We start from the raw sequence: 24,953 nt of genomic DNA, 5'->3' as shown, positions 1-24,953 counted from the left end.
CCTGTGAAAATATTTCTCGATTAAGAATTGTCTGATTACCTGTTTTGTGTGTGTAAACGTAACTTTGGACTGAAAGTATTTTATATTGAACTTTAATATTTACATTTGTTTTCCCTTTCATAAAAGGCAGTGTATGTTAGCATCCTTTGATTATTTTACTATTGGATTTTCTCGTTCATATTCTCTTATAACATTTTTATTACTTTGATTTTATAAGTCATGAGGAAGTATTCAGCTCTCATTTTCAGGTATTCGTCTTTACTTTTAAGTAAGTATTGCAGGAAGACTAGTTACACCATTAAGGCAGGCCACAGAAAGTTTTTGTTTATATCTCTGGTTAAACAAATTATTTTCATTTGCTTTATGTTTTATTAAAAGTATTTTCTATCAGGTCATTTTAATTACTCATATATCTTTGGCTATAAGGTTCATATTATAAAATTGATTATTTTCTATTTCTGAAAAAATAAATGCCCTCTTAAAAAAAAAAAATTAAGGTTTCCTATATAGCAATATGTCATCCTCATTAGCAGAGGGAGAAATATTGCTGTTTTTTTTTTTTTTCTCACCCCTGTTAAGAAATCATCTTTTGTGCTTTGGACACTTGGCATTATTTTATGGAAATGAATACATGCATACACAAACTTGTCTCTACTGCTTTTAACTTTTTGTACTTGAGTGTCCCATGCTTGTAGATGTGGGCACTTCACTAGTTCAGTTGCAAAATATTATTTTCCCCAAAAACTATTTATGGTTTTTGTATCTTTACCTTTCCAGGGATTTTTTTTTCCCTTAACGTTTCCTTATATTCCTTTGGTATCAAGGGCCTGTATTTCTTTCTGTAATAAATCAAGAAATATAAATGAGGTTTGTATTGTTGTTTGGTGCCACGGAGTTGGTTCCAACTGATAGGGACCCTGTATTCAACAGAACTAAAACTGCCCGGTCCTGTACCATCCTCACAATTGTTGCTGTGTTTGAGCCCATTGTTGAAGTCACTGTATCAATCCATCTCATTGAGAGTCTTCCTCTTTTTCCCTGACCTTACCAAGCATGATGTCCTTCTCCAGGGACTGGTCCCTCGTGATAACATGTCCAGAGTATGTGAGACAAAGCCTCAGCATCTTGCTTCCAAGGAGCACTCTGGCTGTACTTCTTCCAAGACAGACCTGTTCGTTCTTCTTGCAGTCCATGGTATATTCACTATTCACCAGCACCATAATTCAAAGGCGTAAATTCTTCTTTGGTCTTCCTTATTCAATGTCCAGCTTTCACATGCATATGAGGCGATTGAAAACACCTTGGCTGGAGGTTTGGATTACTGAATATTAAATGTAGTCTCCGTCAGTTGTGTTTATAGTCAACAAACTTTTAAAATTTTAAACACTAAAGAAACATCCTGACCCACTCTTGTAGGCAAAATAGTCGTCTGAGCCTCAAAAACTTGGATTTCTAGATCAGCTTACCACTCCACTTTTACACCAAATGAATATGTATAAGTGAACCTGTTCTCTCTGTTGTTTGTGATACTCAGAGATCCTGTCGAGACTTGTTTATGACAAGATGGTTACAAATGATTCCTAACCAAATAGTTATTTTTGACCTGTAACAGCTCCAGTCATTCTAGAAATGAATAATGTATATTCTGTGAGAGGGTTGTATGTGTTACAGAGGCAATATAAACATTTCAATAAGTATGTCCACAGGCATATGTGGTCCATAAAGAACTTCAGGTCTTCCTAATGGGAGCATTAATTTTATTTGAAAAGTCCCCTGTGTTGGCTTAGTGGCCACATCTCCTAAGCCAACAATCTGTGTGAGTTAATGACCTACACTAGTTGCATAAGCAATATGTAAGAATACTTGAACTTAAAGTAGTATTGGAAACCTCAGTTGTCATCGTTAAAGACAATAATTCTGAAAATACTGATAATGATTTTCTTATTTTAAAAGTCTGAAGGCTCAGTTTCCAAGTTTGATCGCAAATCTTAAAATATATAGGCAAGAAGGAGAAAGGCTTTAATTTATTTGAGTTTCCAAATCATCATTTTTAGGGTGTGACCATAAATTCCTAGAGGATGGGGGTCAGGTCATATTCATCTTTCCATCACTAAGTGCCCAGCACATTGCCTAGGTGGTGCTCAGTAAATGAATGTTTCACCTTCCGTTATTTGCATTTACCTTGAATTGCATTTAAATATCAACAACTCTCTATCACAGTCTCTTAAATATGGCACAGAAATTTTGTTGAGGCAAGTAATGTGAAATATTTGGCAACCTATAAACCAAAGCTTTTATTTTCCTTACGCCTGCGATGACCGCTATGGGAATAATCGGGAAACAGGAGTAGAAAACTCAAGCACTGGGTTACCATGTGATCTTAAGAAATCGTTTGTCCTTTCCTCTCCTTTTATAAATGAATAAATGAACAAATGGAATAATTTTGCTGTTGAAACTCAATAATGTTTACCCACATTAGATTTTTTTAGTACTTGGATATGATGTATGTACTCTAAAGCTTATTTTTAAAAAATACGCACATGACCACATAAAACTTGAAAAGGGGTGCCACAGACTGAGTAAATACTGCTTTGCAACTACCATCGTAATGTGCCTTCCGGGGTCATCAAAAAATGCATCTTTGAGGTAGAAAAATTCAAACAGCTGTAGTAAGTGATTCTTTTCCATTACATTGAAGTCCTTACCCAAACCAAGTGAATTTCTTTCCTTCTGGGGAAGAAATGACTGAGTTTTTCCTTTTATGCTTGAAGAATACATCCTAGTAAACCATACCGTTACATTGTGTTACCTTGTGGCAATTTCAGAAAAGTAAATTAGAATTCTGTAAAAGTGAAGAGAACCTGAACATAAAAACTTACAGGAGGCAGCCGGCTGCTCCTGTGTTGTAAGGAACCAACGCTACAGACATACGACATGCCATGCCGCCAGGCTTGGTGACGTGTTTTGATCTGTAGCGATTATAAATTTATGACCAGTTAATGGGATTATATGAATTCTTCAAAGAGGTGTTTGTCTCCAAAACAGGAATCAATACAGCAAAAATTAGTATGTTTCTACACGTACTTGAATGTTTGAAGAAATGGACGTTGTCTGAGGTCATAAGTGATATACAGCAATTTCCAGTGTTTGTGGAAGTTTTCAAAGCCAGAGCATATTGGGCTTTGAATTAGAACAATTTGTGCTATCATCAGGCTGGACGAAGAACCTCTAAGTATTTTTTTTACATAGCGTGTACAGTGTCTTGTAGAGATCTTAGTGAATTGTCTGGTTTCTCTGTGTTTATTCTGCCTTCTTTCCACCAGCTCCAGTGGCTGCTGGACAATTATGAAACGGCAGAAGGAGTGAGCCTTCCCAGAAGCACTCTGTACAACCACTACCTACGCCACTGTCAGGAGCACAAGTTGGACCCAGTCAACGCTGCCTCTTTTGGAAAACTAATACGGTCAATTTTTATGGGGCTGCGAACCAGGCGATTGGGAACTAGGTTAGTACTGAAAAATAAGATCACATCCTGATCTCTCTTTTTCGAACTACAGCAGTTTTGTATATTGTTTGGGCAAATGTACTTGATTACAGACACTATATAAAGAAAATAAATAACATGAGCGCAGCTTATAAAATCCCGCGGGATAAGGAAAGGTCATTCCTCAGTAACTACTGTGAAACCAGAGTGTTGTATTTTCTGGAACATTAGTGGAGCAAAGTGTTGAGAAAAGCCACATCTCAGACCCCATGGAGATTAGCAGACCATTCCATTAACTCAAGATTTGCAGGGGACGCTTCCAAAACTAATACATATCACGTTCTTCTTTTTGAAAATAGCCAGTGATACAGTGAATGGAAAACCATGTATCTCTTGATTCTCGCAAAGTCTCATTTAAATGCCTTTATAAATAACAGTTCTACTTGAATAGAGTAAGAAATTAAAGCTGGGTTTTTCATTTCATTCCTGGGGAGATCAATTAAAAACCATTCGGTAAACTTGCAAAATACGAGACTTTGAAGCCCTCAGGAATGACATGAGCCTATTTGCCCTGTTATCGGCCAGGTTGTTTTTGCTTTTCGCTGTGAAAGAGTACGTGTGTGCAAGTGAAAATACTATGGTGCAGCTCCATCGCATGGAAGCTAATAAAGTGACGAAGACTCAGCGCTTTTCTCAGTTTTCCTTCTTTGGAAATTGTTATGTTTTTACTAATCAAAATGTGATAAAAAGGAGACAGCGGAGCTTCATTTTTCCCATTCCATAATTTTAAAAATCAGCATCATAAAAATATTTTAAGTACCTGAGCAGAGGATATAAATGGCTTTGATTTCCTAAATCTTAGAGGGAAAAAAAAAAGTATAAAAACAGAGATGTTATACTGTGTGGCATGAGGTGATATACCTCTCATGAGTTACAAATCACAGCTTCGTAGTATTCGACTAAACAGTTTTTAGTTTTCTTAATAAAATAAACAGAGCCTTAGTAATTGACTTCATTAAAAATTTATACGGAAGAGAGAAGTAGTGTCAGTGTTGTGAGATTTCCCAGCTTTGTACGTGTTCAAAGTGTGAGTTATTCCTCCTGTCTGTTACATTTGAAGTGATTGCACGCCTTTCACGTTGCTGGAGGTTCCATTCGCCCATAAACGTATTTCCTTCTGTCTGTGCTTCAAAAGATAGCATGTCTTAAACTGGAGAATACGGTTAAGGCCATTCACACTGAAGGAACTAGTTTCAGTCCTGGAGAATATGGTTAAGGCCATTCACACCCAAGGAACTAGTTTCAGTCCCTTGAAAAAAGGTTTTTGTTGCTCTAGGTTTTTTTTTTTTTTTCCTCCAGAAATGTGAAAATCCTTATATGGAGACCTAACCTCCTGTGTCCTAGCTGATGGCATGGTAGTTATACATACGTGCCAGTATTCTGAAACTCTGGGCTTTATTTAGCATTCCAATAGCTGTGTTGTTGAGTTCCTTTTGTTACTAAAAGGGATTTCAATGGGTCCTATTTTGAGGCTCCATTCAAACCTTGAAACACATGTTTAAATTGGAAGGGACAAAATTGGGGTTGTTTGGGTTTGTGAATGAGAATCCATACTCCCTAAGTACCTATTGCAATATTGCAGCTTTTACTCTCTGACACTCTTTTTGTCTTCCCCCCCTCACTATGCAACGATTATGTCTCCTGTTCCCTTTAAAATTGTATGTAGTGTTTGCAATTAGGGACGGAAAGCGAAGCCTACGAGAACCAGGAGAAAAGCAACCCTCTGGGGAGAGTTTAAACAGACGCTGTGTTATGACGATCGCAGACCCCTAACGTAGGGAAGCTGCCGCTGGTAGGGGGAGGCCACCGCACAGGCTTCCTACTGCGGGTGAGCGTTCACTTACTGCTCCTGACCCAGGGGACAGAAGGAACACCCGCATAAATCATGAGGCAAACTCAATCAGATACTTTGTCTTCATTATTGAACTATTATTTATCCATCATTAAAATTGTTTGGGGAATCCATTGAACAAGAGCTAGACCTTTTCTCAAGTTTTTAAACTGCAGTAAAAAATAAATAAAATAAAATCACCATGCTTTTAAACGAAGGCAGGTCCCATCTTCAAATTAAGTTTGAGAATGGAAGATCATGGGACATGCTACTCTCAGTTTTCCTTTCTTTGCAAATAGATACGAGTGTTTTTACTACTCAAAGTATGATGAAAACCATACTTAGGGGAACTTTCCAGCAGACTACAAAGAACCACCCCCCCACCAACCCACCCACAATGCTGATTTGGAGGAAACAGCAAAGAAACCAGGCACCCCATCTCTTTTGCAGTCCCACAAGAGAAACATCACTTTACAGATAGTCGCCCATTTATGTCCCATGATTATAGGCTCCTCCTTCCCACCCCTACACCTACTCCCTAACCCAGAAAACCAAACCCATTGCTGTTGAGTCTATTGAGACTCAATGACCCCACAGGACAGAGTAGAACTGCCCCAAAGAGTTCCCAAGGAGTGGCTGGTGGATTCAAACTGCTCACCTTTTGGTTAGCAGCTGAGCTCTTAACCACTGTGCCACCAGGGCTCCATCTACTCCCTACCACTCTCCAGTTTGTAGAGGAAAACACTACTAACTGGGTTTGTGGTGTTTTATGTGTTGCCGTATTCTGCAGTGGGTTCTGGAGACAGGATCTAATCTCTGCAGGTGGAGTCTTTCTTTATAGGCCTCAGTCTACTTCTGGTTTATTTTGCTGACGATATACAGGCATTCAGACGCCTTGCTTTTTTTTTTTTTTTTTAACTAACACTATTATTTATATAATATGATTTTACCATCTTTTCAAGCATATGCAGTTCATCTAATGTATGCTATTTAATCTTAAAAGTAAAATTCTGCTCTATTTTTTTATGAAATAGTTAATCCATGTTCCCCTGGCATTTCTTTTTGTTAAAAAAAGGGAAGGAGTACTGATGTCTTAATATATATAGACCAATGAGAAACCACTGTTTTTTCTTAGCAAAATTTACATATTCAAAAATGTTATTTTTGCAAGGATTTGCAAATTCCATTCAGAGCAAAACATTGCCATTTCTAATGGCAAACAGAGCTTTTCTCATGAACATGGGGAAATTGTGAAATTTTTATTCCAGGGTGGAAATTCGCCATTTTCACAGAAAAACTTTCCCATGTCTGTTGTGACATTATTCAGCCTGCAAAACTAACATGAATCCATGAAAACAGAAACTATTAAACTGTGTTTCAGAAATAATAGATTAAATGCCTACTTTTTAATACTTCTAAGTCCTTTCAGGTCTCAAAATATTAAATAATGGACTTCACCACATCATCTTGCAACAATAACATCATCTTACATTGTCATCCCTGAAGTACAGAGAACCAGAAACATGTGGAACTTAGCCAAGACAATAGAATTAAGATTTTTTTCCCCTTTAAGTTTGGTTTGTGTGTCACCTCACAGCAAATTCCTGTGTAGGCTGCCACCTTTATCCTGTTCATGACTTTTCATTGACCAGAAACATTTCTCCCCGCCTTGCCTCTTCCAGACTAATATAAATTTAAAACATAAATTTGAAAATAAAATGTAATTGAGCAGGCTGAGCAGAATGTTTGACTAATATTTAAGTAAAAGCGTCTAAGGTTAAGGAACAATTCTTTTTAGGGCCCTGAGCTGATTGATCAGAATCCCGTTTTGGTTTTTCGAATGTAGCCACCATCAACGTGCGCAGGTATCAAGAACAGGTGAATCATAAACATATAACGTTATATGCTACTTTTATCTCATTTTTCCCCCAAACTTGAATTTAACTGGACATCCCATGTGATTAATATTGGTCTGACTGACTTTTTGTGTTTCCAATGTTTGTTGTTCTTATATGAAGAGGAAACTCCAAGTACCATTACTATGGGATTCGCGTCAAGCCAGAGTCCCCTCTTAATCGTCTGCAAGAAGACATGCAGTACATGGCCATGAGACAGCAGCCAATGCAGCAGAAACAAAGGTAGACTCTGGAGTTACCGCCGACATGGCAGAACTATGCATTTCTTCAGATGTTTGGGGCACCTTTTGTCTGAACAAATACCTAAGCGCACAAGGATGTCACTGTTGTTGACGTGCTTTCACTCCAGACAGTTCTCAGATATGAATTAGAATGTCAGTGATTCTGTCTAGCTCCCAAGTTCTTTAAAATCACTTATCAGTCAGCCTGTTGTCCCTTCGATGTGAAGCGTGCCATCCCACAGTGCTCAGACAGGGAAATGAAGCACAACGCATTATAAGGCATGGACCCAAGCAAGCACCACCTGGAGAAACTCACTTCAGTATTCGTGAGATTCTGGGTTGCTATTCTTCACATCCCCCACATCATTCTTTTTGATGCAGAATGAATCCCTGCAGAATGCTTGGGACTTTGTAGGTTTTCTTTGAATCCAACTTCTGTAGACAGAATTGTGGATATTAGAGCTGTAAGAGATCTCAAGCCTTCATGAATGAGTGGATGGATGGATGGATGAGTGAATAGAATCACGGGTCTTAGAACTGAAAAATAGCAGCCTAGCCTGGCCCTGCAGCCCCATGACGATCGATCAAAGCATTAACAGCCCTATTTTTCAGATGAGTCTCTTAAGAGTTTGGATGATTTCCACAGGCCCATCAGGCTTCACCTAGCCCAGGGCCGCCTCCTCCCATGTGACTTATGTCATAATTTAGAGTAAATAGAATGAAAAATTCCTCCCTCTTTGCTGGTTCAGCTCAGCCATGACTGTAGTTAGAATTTTCTTTTCCACTGAGCATGCAGTAATAGGTAGAGGACAGGAGACCTCCACATAGGTAGTCATCTGATCTGCATCAGTCTGCCCTAACGCAGCGGCCAGGGGTGATGAGTTGCCTTGGCCAGATCACCTCTACATCTGTACCGTGGCTTTTCCCAGAAGCCTCACCACTAAGTCAGTGCTGCGGAGAGAACACTGTATCCCCCATCACTTACTCAGCAAGCTATGATTGAGTCTCTACTGTGTGCTAGGCCCTGCATGCAGATAGGACAGCTCCCTAGCTTTGAGGAGTTAAGAAATTAGAAGGCGAAGTAAATGGAGAATTAAAAAAAAAAAGGTTATACAATCTGAGAAATGCTAATGTAAAGCTTTGATCAAGAAACTATTTGAATACAGAGGACTTCTCAGCACAGTCTGTTTGGAGGAGGAGGATTGGGGGCTTCAGAGAGTAGGAACTATTAGCGTAAGGGCTCAGAGGAGTCAGAAAAGGGGATCATCAGGCAGAGGGGATGCTGGAAACACAGGCACCTGGAGGGAAAAGCCATAGTGTCTTTGGTAAATGGTCCAGGATTTGGTGAAGCTTCTGTTTTAGGAGCAAGCTTGAGGAAAGGGCCAAGGAGTTGAGTGGGAAATGAGATTCCAAAGGTAACTTGGATCATAAATGAAAGGACTCGGTCATATGTGAAGCTAATACGTTTGTTTTTAGTGCGTTTGAAGCTGTGTAAGACTTTTAAAAACAGTGGCATTTCCAGATTTTTTTCTAAACAGATAACTTTTTTATTTTGGATAAGACGTCTGTAAAGGGAAGAGGTGGACATGAGGGCCCTTTCTGAGAGCCCTCATCTCCAGTGAGAGTGTTTCAGATTGAAAAGTTAGTTCAGGATTGGCTGTTACATACAGCTATCTCAACGGTTTTAGATTTTAATTCACAGATTCTCAGTCTTATTTTTTAAATGGCTGATCCATATTTTTTGATTTATAGCCACTGAAACAAGAAGGACTCTAAAAATAAAGGGAGAAATAAACCCTAGAATAGAACCTTATAAGGTTGGAGATAGAGCTTGTGGTGGGGGTCGTGTTAGGTGTCATCGAGTCGGTTCTGATTCATAGCAACCCTATGTACAACAGAACAAAATGCTGCCCAGTTTGTGTGTCGTAGTAATGAAGGGTCGTCGTCTTGTGGTGTGATTACTTCTCCCACGTTAGGGTGGCATTTATTGCTTTTACTTTCCGGTGTGGTCCCTGCCCTCATGCTTAGGAGCATCACACAGTTGAGATGATGGTGAGAACAAGAGCTAGAAAAAGAAAATGGAATTTGATTCTGAAGTAGCATAATCAAGAGCTAGAAAAAGAAAAAGGCGTTTGATGCAGAAGTAACATGTACTCAAACTTCCTTATGAACAAAACCCAGCCAATTGTATCTAAGACAGCTGAAGCCTACTTCGTTCTGTGATTCAGCTGCAAGGAATCGTCACAAGCTTTCACGGACATGGAAGCCTTACAGGGATGTTCTTGAGTACCGCAGGCTTGGGCTAAGTGACCGAGACCTAGGACACTCTACAGTCTCCTTAGGAAAGAGAATCCAGGGCCGTAAAGGTTATTAACAAGCCATAAAACCCCCTGCAGTTTGGGTGCGCTAGTAATTGCTCTTAGCAATCCGTATAATGTGGATGTAGTTAAGAAATGATATAAAAATTCTCAGGAATGGTAATTCTGCAGACTTCAGTCTCTTACAGAGTTGGCTTTCTTTGAAGTAAGAATGTTAGAGAGACAAAGTAGTACAGAAACTTCCTTCATACCTTGTTTTTTTAAACGTTCCAGGGTTTGGATTATGGGCAGTTGCAGTTGGAACGATGTCTTGCTGCCTGATTGCAGAGGGCTAGTGTTGTCAACAGCACATTGTTGGGATTCGCAGAAGGACAGACAGCAGGGGGATTCTGTTGTCTCTGCAGGAACCTATCGATTGGCAGGACTGATAGGCCTTAAGTGAGCCAGTTACCCATTATGCAGAAACACTTGGCTGGAAGAAGAAGAGTTTCTCTTCAGGGCTGTGCATGTAAGGCTCAAGTGAAGAGTATTTCTTGAAAACAGGGAAGAAAATAACTCATCGTATCATTTGCTTTATGGCTTTAAAATAAAATAAAACACGATCATTCCAAAGCTCAGATGATGCTATTCACTATATTAAAATTCACACTAGAAGGTTCTGCTGCCGTCTCGTTAAAATACAAATGACATATGGAAGATTTAACATATTTTATAATAGGTACTAGAACTGAATATTTCAGGATATCCAGATTGCCTAAGTGTCCCCCAGCTTGTTACCTGCGTCTGTGTGCACATAGCTTCCGCAGTATTGGTTTACATACGCTGATAGCGAGAGAGCTGAAGTTACGCAGTGAATTATTTGACCAAGTAAAAGGAGCTTTCAGCCTTCACTTCGTAGAACTCTCTGAGAAGTCTGGAATCGTAGTAGCTCTAGGGGTAATAGTGATTATTGTTCTGAGTGGCTTTACCGTGTTCGAAGCTCTTTTACATCCACTATCTCATTTAAAGATTTTATAAGCTGGTGGTGGAAATTTCCACTTCTCCACAAGTCCGATTCCCAGCAACAACACCATGTGCAACACAGCCGTGGGTCTGGAAATAAACGGAAGGGGTGTCTGATTGAAAATCAGATGTCACAGAGCCCGCGGTTTAGCTAATTGAAAAGATGAAGTCATCCTCAAGCCATTTAACTAAAATAGAGAAGCAGATTAAAGCCCACTTGGTTTCCAGATGATTGGAGGATGTGGCTGCTAGCAAGTGGGAACATCAGCAGCAGGGTCTTCTGTTTATTCTTAGGTTATTTGGTTCAGCAGGTGGACACACAGTGGATGGACAAGTAGACTAAGGCACTGCGGTGCCACTCCAGCGACTGTGTCCAGTCTAACCCACGTAGTAACCACTTTTCATATTGATGGCATTATGGGTAATCACGAAGGGGTAAAATACCCTGATAAAGAAAGTAGGAGAATGGGTGTCTTAAGCTGGGTTCTCTAGAGAGGCAAAACCAGTAATGTGTATAAATATATATAGAGAGATTTATATTAAGGAAACAGCTCACGCAATTGTAGGGGTGGGAACGTCCCAAGTCCTTGGATCAGGATAGAGTCCCTTCCCAATTCACAGAGCCGCAGAAGCTGGAGAACCCAAGATGAGCAGGTTGGAGAGCAGGGACCCCACTCACAGGCTGTGAAGGTTGAGGAATTCCAAGTTTGGCAGGCAAGACCGCGAGGTTTCTCCTAAGTCACTTAGCTGCAGGGGCTGGAGAACCCAAGATAGGTAGGTCGGGGAGCAGGACTCTTGCTCACAGGCTGTGAAGTTTGGTGAATCCCAAGATGGACAGGTAAGCTGCTAGCTCAAGTCCCAAGAACCAGAGGCCAGGCAAGAGACAGCTGCTGAATCCAGAACAAGCTAACGACCTTCGCAAGGTGAGCAGGAAGGAAGTAGTGGCGGAAGGCAGAGAGATGAAGGCTGAGGGGATGGTAAGCCGCCACAGGTCCACCCTTGCGGGTACCACTCAGCAGATTCCGTCATGGGGGGGATCACGTATCAGATTTCAACAGGGAATTGATCACAACATTATACAACTGCCAAAACACTGAGAGTCATGGCCCAGCCAAGGTGACACACAATCTTAACCATCACAATGGGTAACAGATTTATATATATATATGTATATATATATATATGTATATATCTTCTGTTGAAAACGCTTCGTATGAAAGTAAGTTTTGCACTTAAAAGAGGCAGTCTTCAATTTTTAAGGATATGAACTCACGGTCTAATTTGCTTACCCTAATTTAGACAATGGGTAAACTAGGTTCATGTGGAGCCAAAAGAAAATCAGTAATTTTCAACTCTGCAAACCACAAAAATGTTTCCTGTGGTTTATTTTTAATATTTAAAAGAAGTACATAGAGAGTATTGGCACGTATATTTTAGGTATTTTTCCAAAATCCTAGTAGCAAAAGTGGAGGATAGAGCCTAGTGCTTTTGACAGTGTTGCTTGGCTGTGTTTGATCCAATAGCCATTCTCAAAATATTAAACTCCTCTACAAGTACATATTAAACGCCAATTGCATAAAGACTGTATACATTACATTGGAAAAAGATGTCAGAGGGTCATAGAATGCTAGAGGTAGAGGAAGTCCAGCCCATTCTCTTGATGAGGAAACTGAGGTCCATAAAGGGTAGATAACTTATCTACAGTCATATAGCAACCAGGACAAGAACCCAGACCTCCTGTTTTATTCTAAATAATTCCACCTTCAAAGAGGTAAGATAAGCCAAAGAAACATACACATGTAATAAAATATGTACATATGAAATAAAGGCAAAAATCACATTTTAATGAGTATGTCCCCAAAAGATGAGGGACTGTGCCACTTCCTTCCTCTTTGCCTGGTTTCTCCACGAGAATTAGATTCTGTGAAAGAAGAAGTTTTGTAGCATTGAGGGCAGGGAAGTAGTCAACAGGAAAAATGGAATAGAAAGGCTACTTTTATGTTGGCTCAGATTGGTGTGAGGGAGGAAATCTAAGAACCTTTGTCACTAGAAACGCTTTCTTGATGCAGGCCTCATAGAGTAGTGGAAAGAACTTCGTACTTAGAGTTAGTAACTAAGAATTTGAGTACAGCCTGCTTTGGTACTTCTGCAGCATGTATGACTTAATTTCACTAAGCCTTAATTTCTTCATCTGCAAGGTGGAAATTAGTAATAACAAATTATTATTAGAATTATTACCATAACTATGTGCATCAGAGAAAAATATTTAGGAGTAAGGGTGTTAGAACAAGGGGATACTGCATGGTTTAAAATCAGGAAAGGTATGCATCAGGGTTAAATCTTTTCACCATACTTATTCAGTCTGTATACTGAGCAAATAATCCGAGAAGCTGGACTATATGAAGAAGAATGGGCATCAGGATTGGAGAAAGACTCATTAACAACCTGCAATATACAGATGATACAACCTTGTTTGCTGAAAGTGAAGAGGACTTGAAGCACTTCCTGATGAAGATCAAAGACTACAGCTTTCAGTATGGATTACACTTTAACATAAAACAAAAATCCTCACAACTGGACCAATAAGCAACATCATGCTGAACAGAGAAAATACTGAAATTGTCAAGGATTTTATTTTACTGGAATCCATACACAGTGCCCACAGAAACAGCAGTCAAGAAATCAAATGACATATTTCATTGAGCAAATCTGCTGCAAAGGACCTCTTTAAAGTGTTAAAGGCAAAGATGTCACTTTGAGGACTAAGGTGCACCTGACCCAAGACCCAGTCACCTCATATGTGTGCGAAAGCTGGACAATGAATGAGGAATACCGAAGAATTGATGCCTTTGAGTTATGGTGTTGGCGAAGAATACTGAATATACCATGGACTGCCAGAAGAGTAAAAAAGTCTGTCTTGAAAGAATTAGAGCCAGAATGCACCTTAGAAGCAAGATGGCAAGACTTTGTCTCATGCGCTTTGGATATGTTATCATGAGGGACCAGTCCCTGGAGAAAAACGTCATGCTTGGTAAAGTAGAGGGTCAGTGAAAAAGAGAGAGAACCTCAACGAGATGGATTGACACAGTGGCTGCAACAACGCATAGCAATTATTGTGAGGTCAGTGCAGGACTGGGCAGTGTTTTGTTCTGTTGTACATAGAGTCACTATGAGTCGGAACTGACTCAGTGGCACCTAACAACAACAAGGGTGTTCTGGAGGAAAATGAAGCCAGGTAAATGGGCAGATTTGGCTTCCCTTTTTCTCGACCTCCAAAACCAAAAAGAACCAAACCTATTGCCTTCAAGTCGATTCCGACTCATAGCGACCCTATAGGACAGAGTAGAACTGCTCCATAGAGTTACCAAGGAGAGCCTGGTGGACTTGAACTGCTGACCTTTTGGTTACCAGTAGCCTTAGCACTAAACCACTGTGCCACCAGGGTTTTTTCAGCCTCGACTGATGTTAAAGCTTACCATTCCTTTCCTAGACCAGGAGTTCCCTGGGGTCGTCACAGAGCAGAGCTTCTAGGGCAGGTCAGTTGCTCTGAGGCAGCTGAGTGTGGCAAGAGTGTTTAGTGGGAAGATGATTAGGTACCTGTGCATTTGGCTTTCAGAGACAAATACGGAATGATGGCAGCAGGGCATTTAATGTTCATTACACCACCGCCGCAGTCCCTCATGCAATGATCCTGTTTTCCATTGAAGAGAGTCACAAGTAATCATAATTCAGTAATTATCAATCTTTACAAGTCCATGTTCACTACAATAATAGCGACAGTCACCACTTACTCATCCCCTTCGTGAGCATTTATTGAATGTTTAAAATGTTCTTCAGTAAGAACATTATAGGCAGGATCTCATTTGGCAATTGTAATTTACTGATAGGGAAGTTGAAGCATATCAAATTTTGATGGACCCAAGAGGCTCACTAATTTATTTTTTTCAGATGCCCCCCTCCTTTTTTTTTTTTTTTTTCTCTTGGCATTAGGATGGAGCCAGCTTGTCACTCTTCGAATAAAAAGGGGGCCTCTCTCTCCAGAATCTCTTTAACAGGAAGGGTCGTGAAATTGTCATGCATATTGTAATAGGAACATATAAGTTTCATACAGTTAACCAGAAATTACCCCTGCCAAGAGGATTCCATGAAGGTATTCAGATTATAAACCTCATACATCAAGAAATCATGTCTTCCTTGTTCAACATGCTATCCTCAGCACCTTGGAGAGCATCAAGCATATTGTCAGTGCCCTGTAAATACTTCTTGAATGAATGAGTGATCCACTGCTCTTGTCACCAACAGCTTCAAGCTCCCTCTTTCCCTGCCCCTCTCAAATTTTCTACTAGAACTGCTGCCAGTTAACACATCCACCCCCATTTGAACTTAACTTTTTTCCTCCCTCTCCCTGCCCCATTAGAGATACAGAGTTAATCAAGAGTGAAATAGTTATTAGACCAGTACTCAGAAAGCCACCACCAAAAATTGAAGCGATAAAATAACTATCATGAGCTGACAGGGTAGAGGTTTTAAATCATTTAGATTTATTATAGACATACTCAGTGTCACAGCAGTTGGTTCTTATTCTGAAAAAGCATCTCTTTGCAATCACTATTTTCTTTTGATCCATTCATGTTTGCATCACTTGGTTCATCTCAAACATCAAGTCTAAAGACTTTGTGGGGCAGTTTTTCCAGAGAAGACTTCAGCCATTAAGGAGAATAAAAGATAGGCAACTTTAAATGTGTTAATATGGAACAGTCTCCAGGATTTAGTATTCAGAGAAAAAGCAAGATGTAAGATTTCAAGATTCAAATAGAAAATATTAGCCTCTTTTCCCGACTGTGAGCTCAACACTTTGATTTGGTCTTTCTATTTGGTGTACTTTCTAGAGTTATACTAATGACTCTATTTACACTTCATATTTTGCATGTGCATTTTTCAGCTGCTTTGAAGGCACTTTCCCAAGTGTTTCATTTAGTCCATTGAAAATCCTTCCCCGTAGTGCCGTTAGTTGAATGTGATGGCAAATATATACCATCGTTGCCTGGCAGTGAGCTGCTTTAGTATCTATGCATGTGGGGTTATTGACAGAATTAGCTATTACTCTTACAGAAGGGTTACAACTGTCCAAGTCTTAAATAGCAGCTATCACTAACCCCATGGGGGAAGATTCCTAATACTTTCCCGTGTTTTCTGTGTCTGTGACAGGTTTCTTGCATACACTCAGCTATTAAAGCATTAGAGTTTCTTTGATTTCTTAATCATTAACAACTTGCGCTCTGATTGCCCATGGAGTTGCAAGCTGTTAAAATTATCATTTATTTGCCTCTTACTAATTTTGAAACCAAGCGCTTCGATGCAGCACAGGTCTTTCTTGGCGTACACACAACTCCAGAGCACTAAGAAGCTACTCTAAGAAAATACTGGATTTGTAAATGAAATGAGGATAAAGGGGAGAAGAACACTCTTAGTTCCTAATGAGTTCAGGTTTTAAATGGATTCAACAAAGAGTTGTGGTTTGGTTTGGTTTGGTTTTAATAGAAAACATCCATGTTGTTTCCGGTGTAACGTTTATGGCGAATATTTTACGACGAGGGTAGAGAGGCAGGAAATGTAAAAGATATGTTTCAGTACTAAAAGCTAGGCCAGTTAAAATTCAATGAGAGTTGAAGGTAACGTTGGATTATCATGTAAGTCAACAGAATACAAAAATGATCTCGGAAAAATTCTGCTTATACGAAACCTTTTCAAAACCGTGGACCTACAGTAAATGTTCAGTAAAAAAAAAAAAATAAAGCTTTGTTTAATTGATTTGATGTATATTCAGATAAGTTAACGGCATGAGAAAATAAAATAAGTTACCTCGAGCATTTGTTCCATTCATTCATCCATTTAAAGATATTTATTGTACATTCCAAATGAAGTTTATTGAAAAGAAAATTTAAAAAATTGATGACATTCTATTTAAAAAGACCTCTTCTGTTAGGTTATGGATGTACTTCTGTAAGGTTGAGCTGAAGAAATCTGTGCTCCCCATTCAATGTCATTCTTATGAGGCATGTTGTTGTTGTTGTTAACTGCTGTCAAGTTAGCCCCTGACTCACGGGGACCCGTGCACAACAGACAGAAACGCTGCCCGGTCCTGCTCCATCCCCATGACTGGTTGCAGATCAGACCATTGTGACCCACAGAGTTCTCATTGCCTGATGAAATAGATTGCCAGAACTGTCTTCCTAGTCATTAGGTACAATCGTACATTGATTGTAATGCATTCTGATTTTAATTACTTAATAGGAATCTCTCTCTCACTTAAGAACGTCCACTGTCTATAATACTATCAGTGGCTCCATCATCCTAAGGAACTAGATAATTTTGCTTGCAGGCTATAGGAGGCTTGCAAAGCACTGTGCCTAGGTGAACAGCATCTGTCCTCTAAAAAGTTACAGCCTAAGAGGAATTTATGTCATTTTCTTTTTTGGTCACATCCCACTTCCCATTGATTGTATGTCTGTTAAGCACCCATAGTGTCTAGATGCTGACAGGACCAAGGAAACTTGATAAAGCCCAGCTGGACAGTCTCATCGTTTATTATCCCATATTAAAGCTTGATGTAATTCGAGTCTATAGATGCACTTCCGTTTTCTCTTCTCCAAGGTAAAACCTCCCATTTCTTTAGTCACTTTTGTTTAAATTCCACGACTCCCAGACTTCATTAACTTAAACCAAGAAACATGCCTATTTTCTAAGTGATATAAAATTTTATCACTGAAAAATGGAAGCCAAAATCAAATGAAACCTGGAATGAATGGATGTGGGCAAGAAATTTCCTTGAATGAAGTAAGAATGAAATTGCTCAAACCTGCTAGAAGAGAATAGCTAGCAACTGCTCTCCCTCACAAATCCACAGAGTACTTGCCGCACAAAGTTTCTTTGCCTCTGTAAGATGGTTCTTTAAGGAGAAAAAAAATCAGAACCCCCCCCACCCCCCCATAAATGGCACTTCTACCACATCACAATACAAACTTCTCTGGCATCTTTTGGTAGGGCCCTAATTAAAAAGTACTTTCCAGATCGCCTCTCCATTAACCAAAAGAGTAGCTTTGAGTTATTTTATAACTTTAGAAAATAGCAGCCAGCATACTGGTGATGAGGGGTCATCATCACTCACGTGATAACCAGCAGTGTGAAGTGTGTTGCCTCTTCCTTTCACCCTGCTCACCTTCTGTCTTTTCATAGTTATTTGAGAGATATCGTTAGGTGAGAAATCAGTGTGAATGTCGTTAGCTGTGACTTTGCGGTCTTCTTGAGTTCATTTATCTAAGTTAAAATTACTACTTTTCAAGATTGAGTCATTTCCTGAGGCCACCTGAGCATAAATTAGTGTGATGTCACCAGGTCCATCCAGTTGATACCCATTGCCAGGACACAGGTATCTTTGCATATGTTCTAGCCATGTGTTAGAGCTTGGTTACTCATAATAACATAATGTGAATAATACAGTTGACTTATGGTATTAGTCTAAGAGCCAAGTGGTAGATGGTGAGCATATTAGGTGGTTTTAATTATAAATATCATTAGAAATAGGAAAAAGAAGAATGGAAGGACAAACACCATAATGTCAGTCATGGTATCTCTGGATAATAAACTGATAGTAGGTTTTCATTTCCTGTCTTATACTCTTCTGCTATTTCCAAGTTTCTAAAATGAAAAAAAAAATTAATAAATGCAGCCTTAGAAAAAGAAGAGATCGTAGTTGTTACTCTCTCCTTATTTTGTATTGGCATGTTCTAGGATACTTGCCCAGGCTTTTGTTCATCTGTGGGATTCCTCTCCCATGCAGCCTTTCCCCCTTGGTCATGCTGCTGAAGCTCGTTTCTCTATCTTAGCAGTATGGAACGTGCATATCTTTGTATGACTAAAAAAAAAAAAATGACTAGTACCTAAAAATAAATGCATAACTGTAGATGACTTTGATTCTTTTTTTTTTTTTTAATCTTGATAATAAATTAGGTTTGTAGATGGATTCTTGGGTAGATTTTGCTACAAGCCTGTGCTTACGGTCTTTGTATTTGCAGATGGTAAGAGTTCAGGAAGGTGGTTAAGTTGAGACACTCAAGAGGTCTTAGATAATAAGGGAAGTAGAGTGGCAGACTTTGGAGGCTGAATCAGATTTTGGAGATATTAATTAACAGGAAGCCATTCAGCAGCATTTCTCAGGCCCTAGCTCTAGATGTTAGTTCAGATTGAAGTTCCACCTTATTTAAAATGTTTCTGCCTTGATACAATGACCATTTAAAATTACATTTAAACTGTATTAAAGCTATCATCATGGGCATCCTTGCCACTGCTGTCCAAGAAAATAACTCTTTTGGAAATTATTTTCCAGAGTGTGCATTAATTGGGCTTCTGCGATCAAAACTCTATAATGTTGACTCTCAGTAGTAGCTTCAGGTGCCAGAAAGAATTCTTATTTTCTGTCTGATGTTGCATGTGTGTACAGCCTCAGATTAGGAAACAAGTGATTATAAACTTTTAAAAAGTGATTTACTCTTTTAGCTTGATCACAGTGCTTCCGATTTTTGTAACTCTGTAGATGGTATATGTGTTTCTTGTTATTGAAAGAGTTAGGAAGTGGAACTTCCACATCTCGCATATTCCTGGATTTTCAAAAAATATCTCCATCGTAACTTTATGAGACTGTCAAAGAAAAAAAAAAAAAATCCTGCAGCTATCTTGAGATGTTAAAGAAGATAGAACAAAGTTCAATGCCTTGGGAGTTTTGAGTAGTACAAAAAAAGCAAGGAATGCTTTGGTTTACTTGTTTTTTTCCGTCTAATATTTTAGGTACAAGCCTATGCAGAAAGTGGATGGGGTTGCAGATGGTTTCACAGGAAGTGGCCAGCAGACAGGCACATCTGTTGAGCAAACTGTAATTGCCCAAAGTCAACATCATCAACAGTTTTTAGGTATGTTAAGGTGTAACGCGTATTAGTTGCTATTAGGATTTCGGAAACAGAAGAACAAAAACAGTCTCGTTCTCCAAGTGCAATGTCTGTTATAGATGTTAATTACATGGAAAGATTGTGTGTGTGTGTGCGCTGAAACTGCGCACATCATATGATAGTCCTAGTTCACGTCTACTTTCTCGTGTTCGTTAGAGCTTTTTTATTACTTTCATCTTGCGCTATTTAGGGCTTTCAAATGCATGTGCGTTAAAGGCATAGTGCTCACTGCGATAAAATTATTTTCTAGAGTATGCATTAATTGGGCTTCTGTGACCAAAACTCTATCATGTTGACTTTCAGTAGTAACTTCAGGGGCCAGAAAGAATTCTTATTTTCTGTGTCTGATGTTGCATGTGTGTACAGCCTCAGATTAGGAAACAAGTGATAATAACTTTTAAAAAATGACTTAGTCTTTTAGCTTGATCACGGTGCTTCTGATTTTTGTCATTTTGTAGATGGTATACGTGTTTCTTGCTATTGAAAGAGTTAGGAAGTGGCACTTGCCCACTGTACGTGTTCCTGCCGTAGCCAGAGGTGCGTAAATGGCACTCGAACCGACAGCTCTTCTAGAGATGAGCATGCATAATTTCCATGCGACAGACGAAGATAAGCTGAAGCCATCAGAGAGTGCGTGTGTGTACGTGTCTGCGTGTGTGTGTTTGCATCTGTGTGTACTTTCTGACAGAGACGACTACAGTGGACTCTTAGCTGGCGATAGCTACTGCCGTTGAAAACGCTATGGCAGTGGTCCCCCGACTGAAGCCCTCAGGCATGTTTTCGGGGACCTTTGAGCTCTCAGCCAGAATTTGATTTTTTTATTGTGAGTTTTTATTTCAATTATCATTTTAAAAAGACAAAAGCATCTTCTGTATCACCCAGAAGACTAGAAATGAATACCGCTCTGCCACTTTAGTGTCCACGTTCGTGTTTGAATTTATGAGCAAGTAGGCACCAAGGTGTACCGCATCAATGTCCAGAGCGAGCGAGCAAATAACAGAGAGAGACCTACTATGTAAATTTGGCCTTCATCCCAAAGGAGGGCTAAGTGATGTCCCGGCACCCTATGTCGTGTAAATAGGAAGAGTACTGGAAGAATCAGCCACCAGGCAGTGCCTCTTGGTATAGGCTTTTCAAACCCAAAAGGTTCTGTGTCGCAGCAGCCAGTCCCGTGTTCGTATCACAAGAGCTAATCTAGTTACAAGACAGTGGCAGGATCCGTCACATCAAGTGAGTGTTGTTAAGTTTAAGTTATTTTTGTAGTTTTCTTTGTATTATTTGTAGCTCTTTTGGTGTATGATTATAATAGAGGTATGAGCACAATGAGTATAAAGCTATATGTATTCATGGTATATTTGTAAGTAACATAATACTACAAATAACTAAAACTTGATACCAGCAAGTTCAAGAGCTTTTTCTTTTACTGGGAGCTCTGTTTTGAGAGACACCGGGGTATGCTATTCCCAGTATAATTGTAGTGACAGTGTAGTTTCCACAAAATTTTTAGGAACATTCTCTCTACTTGAAGAATGGCCATAAGTTGTCACTGTAGTTAGAGTTAATATTTGTGTTGCTGCTGCTGCTGCTGAGTTTCGCTTGTAAAAATACTAATATGAAAAGCCTTTGCTCTCTGGACCGCTGACCTTTAATTTTCTTTTTCCTTTTTAGTCTTCTTAAATTTTCCCTCATTAATCTGTAATTGGCACCATCCACAATCGCATTTTTCTGTTGTGTTGTCATGGTAACAGATGCATCTCGAGCGCTCCCGGAGTTTGGAGAAGTTGAGATCTCTTCTCTGCCAGATGGTACCACCTTTGAGGACATCAAGTCACTTCAGAGCCTTTATCGAGAGCACTGTGAGGTAAGTCTTTTCAAACGCTGTATGCACACACACCAAGTTTTGCCAGACGGATAAAACAGGATAACAAAGCTTATCCTTAGAGGACAGATGCAGTCAGTTCGCATTTCACTGGGCGCTAATAAATTGATTTTTCTTTTTTCTTCTTGTCTCATTGTGGAGCGGTGAGAGATGCAGGAAACAGACAGTTTTACTCTCCATCTCAGCTTATCCTGGTGTGAAGCCTTTGATTCAACAATTCCACTTGTAGATATTTATCCTACAGATATACTTACAATGGGTGAAGAGACAAGTGTGTGGGGAATTTGTTACATTATTGTTCTTAATGAGAAGTTGGTTATAACTTCAACATCTAACAGGGAACTGGGTAAATAAATTCTGGTACGTTTTGTATAGCCAAATACTATACAGCCATTAACAAGAACAACAACAAAAAGAAATGAAACCCGTTACTGTCGAGTCAATTCTGACTTGTAGGGACCCTATAGGACAGAGTAGAACTGCCCCATAAGGTTTCTAAGAAGCGGCTGGTAGATTCGCACTGCCGACCTTTTGGTTAGCAGCCAAGCTCTAAACCACTGTGCCACCAGGGCTCCTTAACAAGAACAGTCAACTCTAAATGTACTAATCCGGAACAATTTCCAGGATTTAACGTTAAGAGAAAAGAGCAAGATGCAAAACAGTGCATATCGATAGCATTCTGTCATTTGAGTGAAAAAGAACATGCATACTTCCAGGAGGAAGAGCAAGAACATGTTGACAGTGGTCGCCTTTATGTAGGAAACAGGGTGACTGGGAGTCAGGGGAGAGAGATGCAAGTTTTCAGTATTCTCTTTTTACCTTTTGCCTGTTACACCGTAAGCATGTTTCTATTAAAAAATTTCTAGAAGTAAAGCACTTTAGTTGTTCCTCCCAGGGGTCATTGAGGCTGTAGTTTTGTTTATTCTGGTTTGTATTTGTGGCTAACTAGGTTTCTTTGGAGCCCTGGTAGTGGCACAGTGTTTAAGTGCCCAGCTGCTAACCAAAAGGTCTACAGTTCAAACCCATTCAGTGGCTCCACAGGAGAGATGTCCTGGCGAGTTGCTTTCATAAAGATGACAGCACGGGAAGCCTTCTGGGGCAGCTCTACTCTGTCCCTTCCGGTCACCTGGAGTTGGAATCACCTCTGCGGGGCAGTTCTACTCTGCCCTACAGGTTGCCATGAGTTGGAATCAGCTGGATGACACACAGCAACAAGGTTTCTTGGGGTGTCTTCTATCCATCCATTTACTCCCCTCCCGTGTATTCCGTATCAGAACTGGTTGAATTGTCTCCAAGAGGTGCACTGTCCACTCCATCATGTGAAGGCACCTGTAGCTCACCTGGTGGTTGTTGGGTGCTGTGGAGACTTGGTTCTGACTCGTAGCATCCCCATGTGACAGAGTAGAACTGCCCCGTAGGGTTTTCTTGGCTGTAATCCTTATGGAAGCAGATCACCAGGTCTGTCTCCTGCGGAGCAGCAGGGTGAGTTGGAACCACCAGCCTTCCCATTAACAGCCGAGTGCTTAACTGTTGCACTACCAGGGCTCCTTGCTCAGCTGGTAGGAAGGGCAAGGAGCTGCAATAACAGTTTTCTTAAGTGTCCCCCCTTTCAAAAGAGGGTCCTCTTTAGAACTTAAACAGCTTTATTCCAGGGGTATTTATGGTCGGTCTGCTTTGGAGCCAAAGATAATCCTTTGGATCTCATGGGCAGCCCTCCTATCTGCTGACAATGCAGTGTGGCGAGACGTCTCGGCTCACATCATTCACAGGCCACCCTGTTCCAGGACTGAGAACAGCTTGAGTGAATCTGAGTGCGTGTCAAGGGTGCTAGGTTATTAACAATAAAGGGCAAGTTTTCTCCTTGACATTGACTGTGCCAAACGTGTTCCTCAATGTGTCCTGCTAGTTCGTTCTCAGTTTTTTTTTGGAATGATGAAAGCCACTTAAGATTCATTTCTCTATGCTTTTCCCAATAGTGAAGAGTGTCTGGGCAGCCCTCACATATTCAGAAAGAATTTCTTTCTTTCTACACCTACCATCATATGCGATAAAGGTGTGTCTAGACACCCTAAGCGGTTTCTTATTTCTTTCTATTAAGGTGGACCTCACTTTGAGCAAAAGCAGCCTACACACGTATAATTGGGAGCATGACAAGTGACTTTGACAAAGAATGTACAATTGAGGTTGTTCTAAGTGACAGGCTCCTCCAATAAGGTTATAATGTTCTTTAGATTACAGAATTTTCATTAACCTAACAGATTTTCAGGAATCAATAAACTCTCTATATGAAGGGATAGGGCATATGTAGGAATTCCTGTGGGAAGTGGTGCATCCTCCCTTATTGCAGAGTTCCTAGTGTTCATGTCATTTCTGGCAGGGCATACTCATATATATAAAACAGAATGCTAATTGCTTTCTCTCAGCAAACTTCCAAACTTTCCGAGTGCAAGTACCTGAGTGTCATGTCTAGTCTTGTAAATAGCCGTTTGCACTAAGGCTGCAGAATATGGGTTATTTTAACTTATGTTTGTTCATATCTTCTAGTCTGAACATATTGGAAAGTGGGTGGACAAATGATAAAATGTTTTATTCATTTGTAAAACTGTCTCAAATGAGGCTGATGTGAATGTCCTTTTCGAAAGAGCTATTTGCAGCTATTTGAATTGACTGATACTGAATTTAGGTGCACTGAAATCCTTGACTTGCATTATTTTATTTCATATTACCTCCTGATTTTTTTTTTTAAAGAAAGATTAATATACCTGGTTTGGCTATTTGGAATTTTTACGATTTGTTTATCAAAGATACTTTGTGTCACTAGTTGTGTTATGTTAAGGAACAAGTATAATTTTCTACACAAGTTGCTGAGACTGTAATTTTTTCTTTTAACAGAATGTTCAGTGCACTAACAGGTATCTCATACACAAAGCTTCTTAGGTATTAATAGTTGCTTTACCCTTCTAGGAAGCCCTGGTGGTGCAGTGGATAAAAGCTTGGCTGCTAACCAAAAGGTCGGCAGTTCAAATCCACCAGGTGCTCCTTGGAAATCCTGTGGGGCAGTTCTACTCTGTCCTATAGGGTCGCTATGAGTCTGAATTGACTCGATGGCAGTGAGGTTTGGTCACACTTACAGAGACATCTCTGGGGATGTGCCTTAGCTACAGTTGAGAAAGCAGCTATAATGATTTGCCCAATGAGAAGGTTTGGGGTTTTTGCTGGGAATTAAGGACATCGTCTGTA

General features: G+C 39.8%; 1 protein-coding gene across 16 annotated transcripts in view; it reads left to right on the top strand.

Annotated features, from left to right (window-relative positions):
* The window catches only part of RFX3 (regulatory factor X3), a 320,548-nt gene that overhangs the window by 229,271 nt on the left and 66,324 nt on the right, over positions 1-24,953 (top strand). For 15 of the 16 annotated variants that reach the window (XR_010322875.1, XM_064290581.1, XM_064290578.1 and 12 more), the window contains 4 exons: positions 3,324-3,505; positions 7,394-7,513; positions 19,677-19,798; positions 21,583-21,695. Coding sequence is in view for 15 of the 16 variants with exons in the window: in XM_064290581.1 (XP_064146651.1) it covers positions 3,324-3,505; positions 7,394-7,513; positions 19,677-19,798; positions 21,583-21,695 (537 nt within the window). In the remaining variant the exon portion in view is untranslated. The remainder of the gene's footprint in view (positions 1-3,323; positions 3,506-7,393; positions 7,514-19,676; positions 19,799-21,582; positions 21,696-24,953) is intronic. The other variant, XM_064290585.1, reaches the window with a different exon arrangement.

Source organism: Loxodonta africana, chromosome 9 (genome assembly GCF_030014295.1).
Source record: "Loxodonta africana isolate mLoxAfr1 chromosome 9, mLoxAfr1.hap2, whole genome shotgun sequence".
Classification (NCBI taxonomy): Eukaryota; Metazoa; Chordata; class Mammalia; order Proboscidea; family Elephantidae; genus Loxodonta; species Loxodonta africana.
This window is presented reverse-complemented; position numbering and strand designations above follow the sequence as displayed.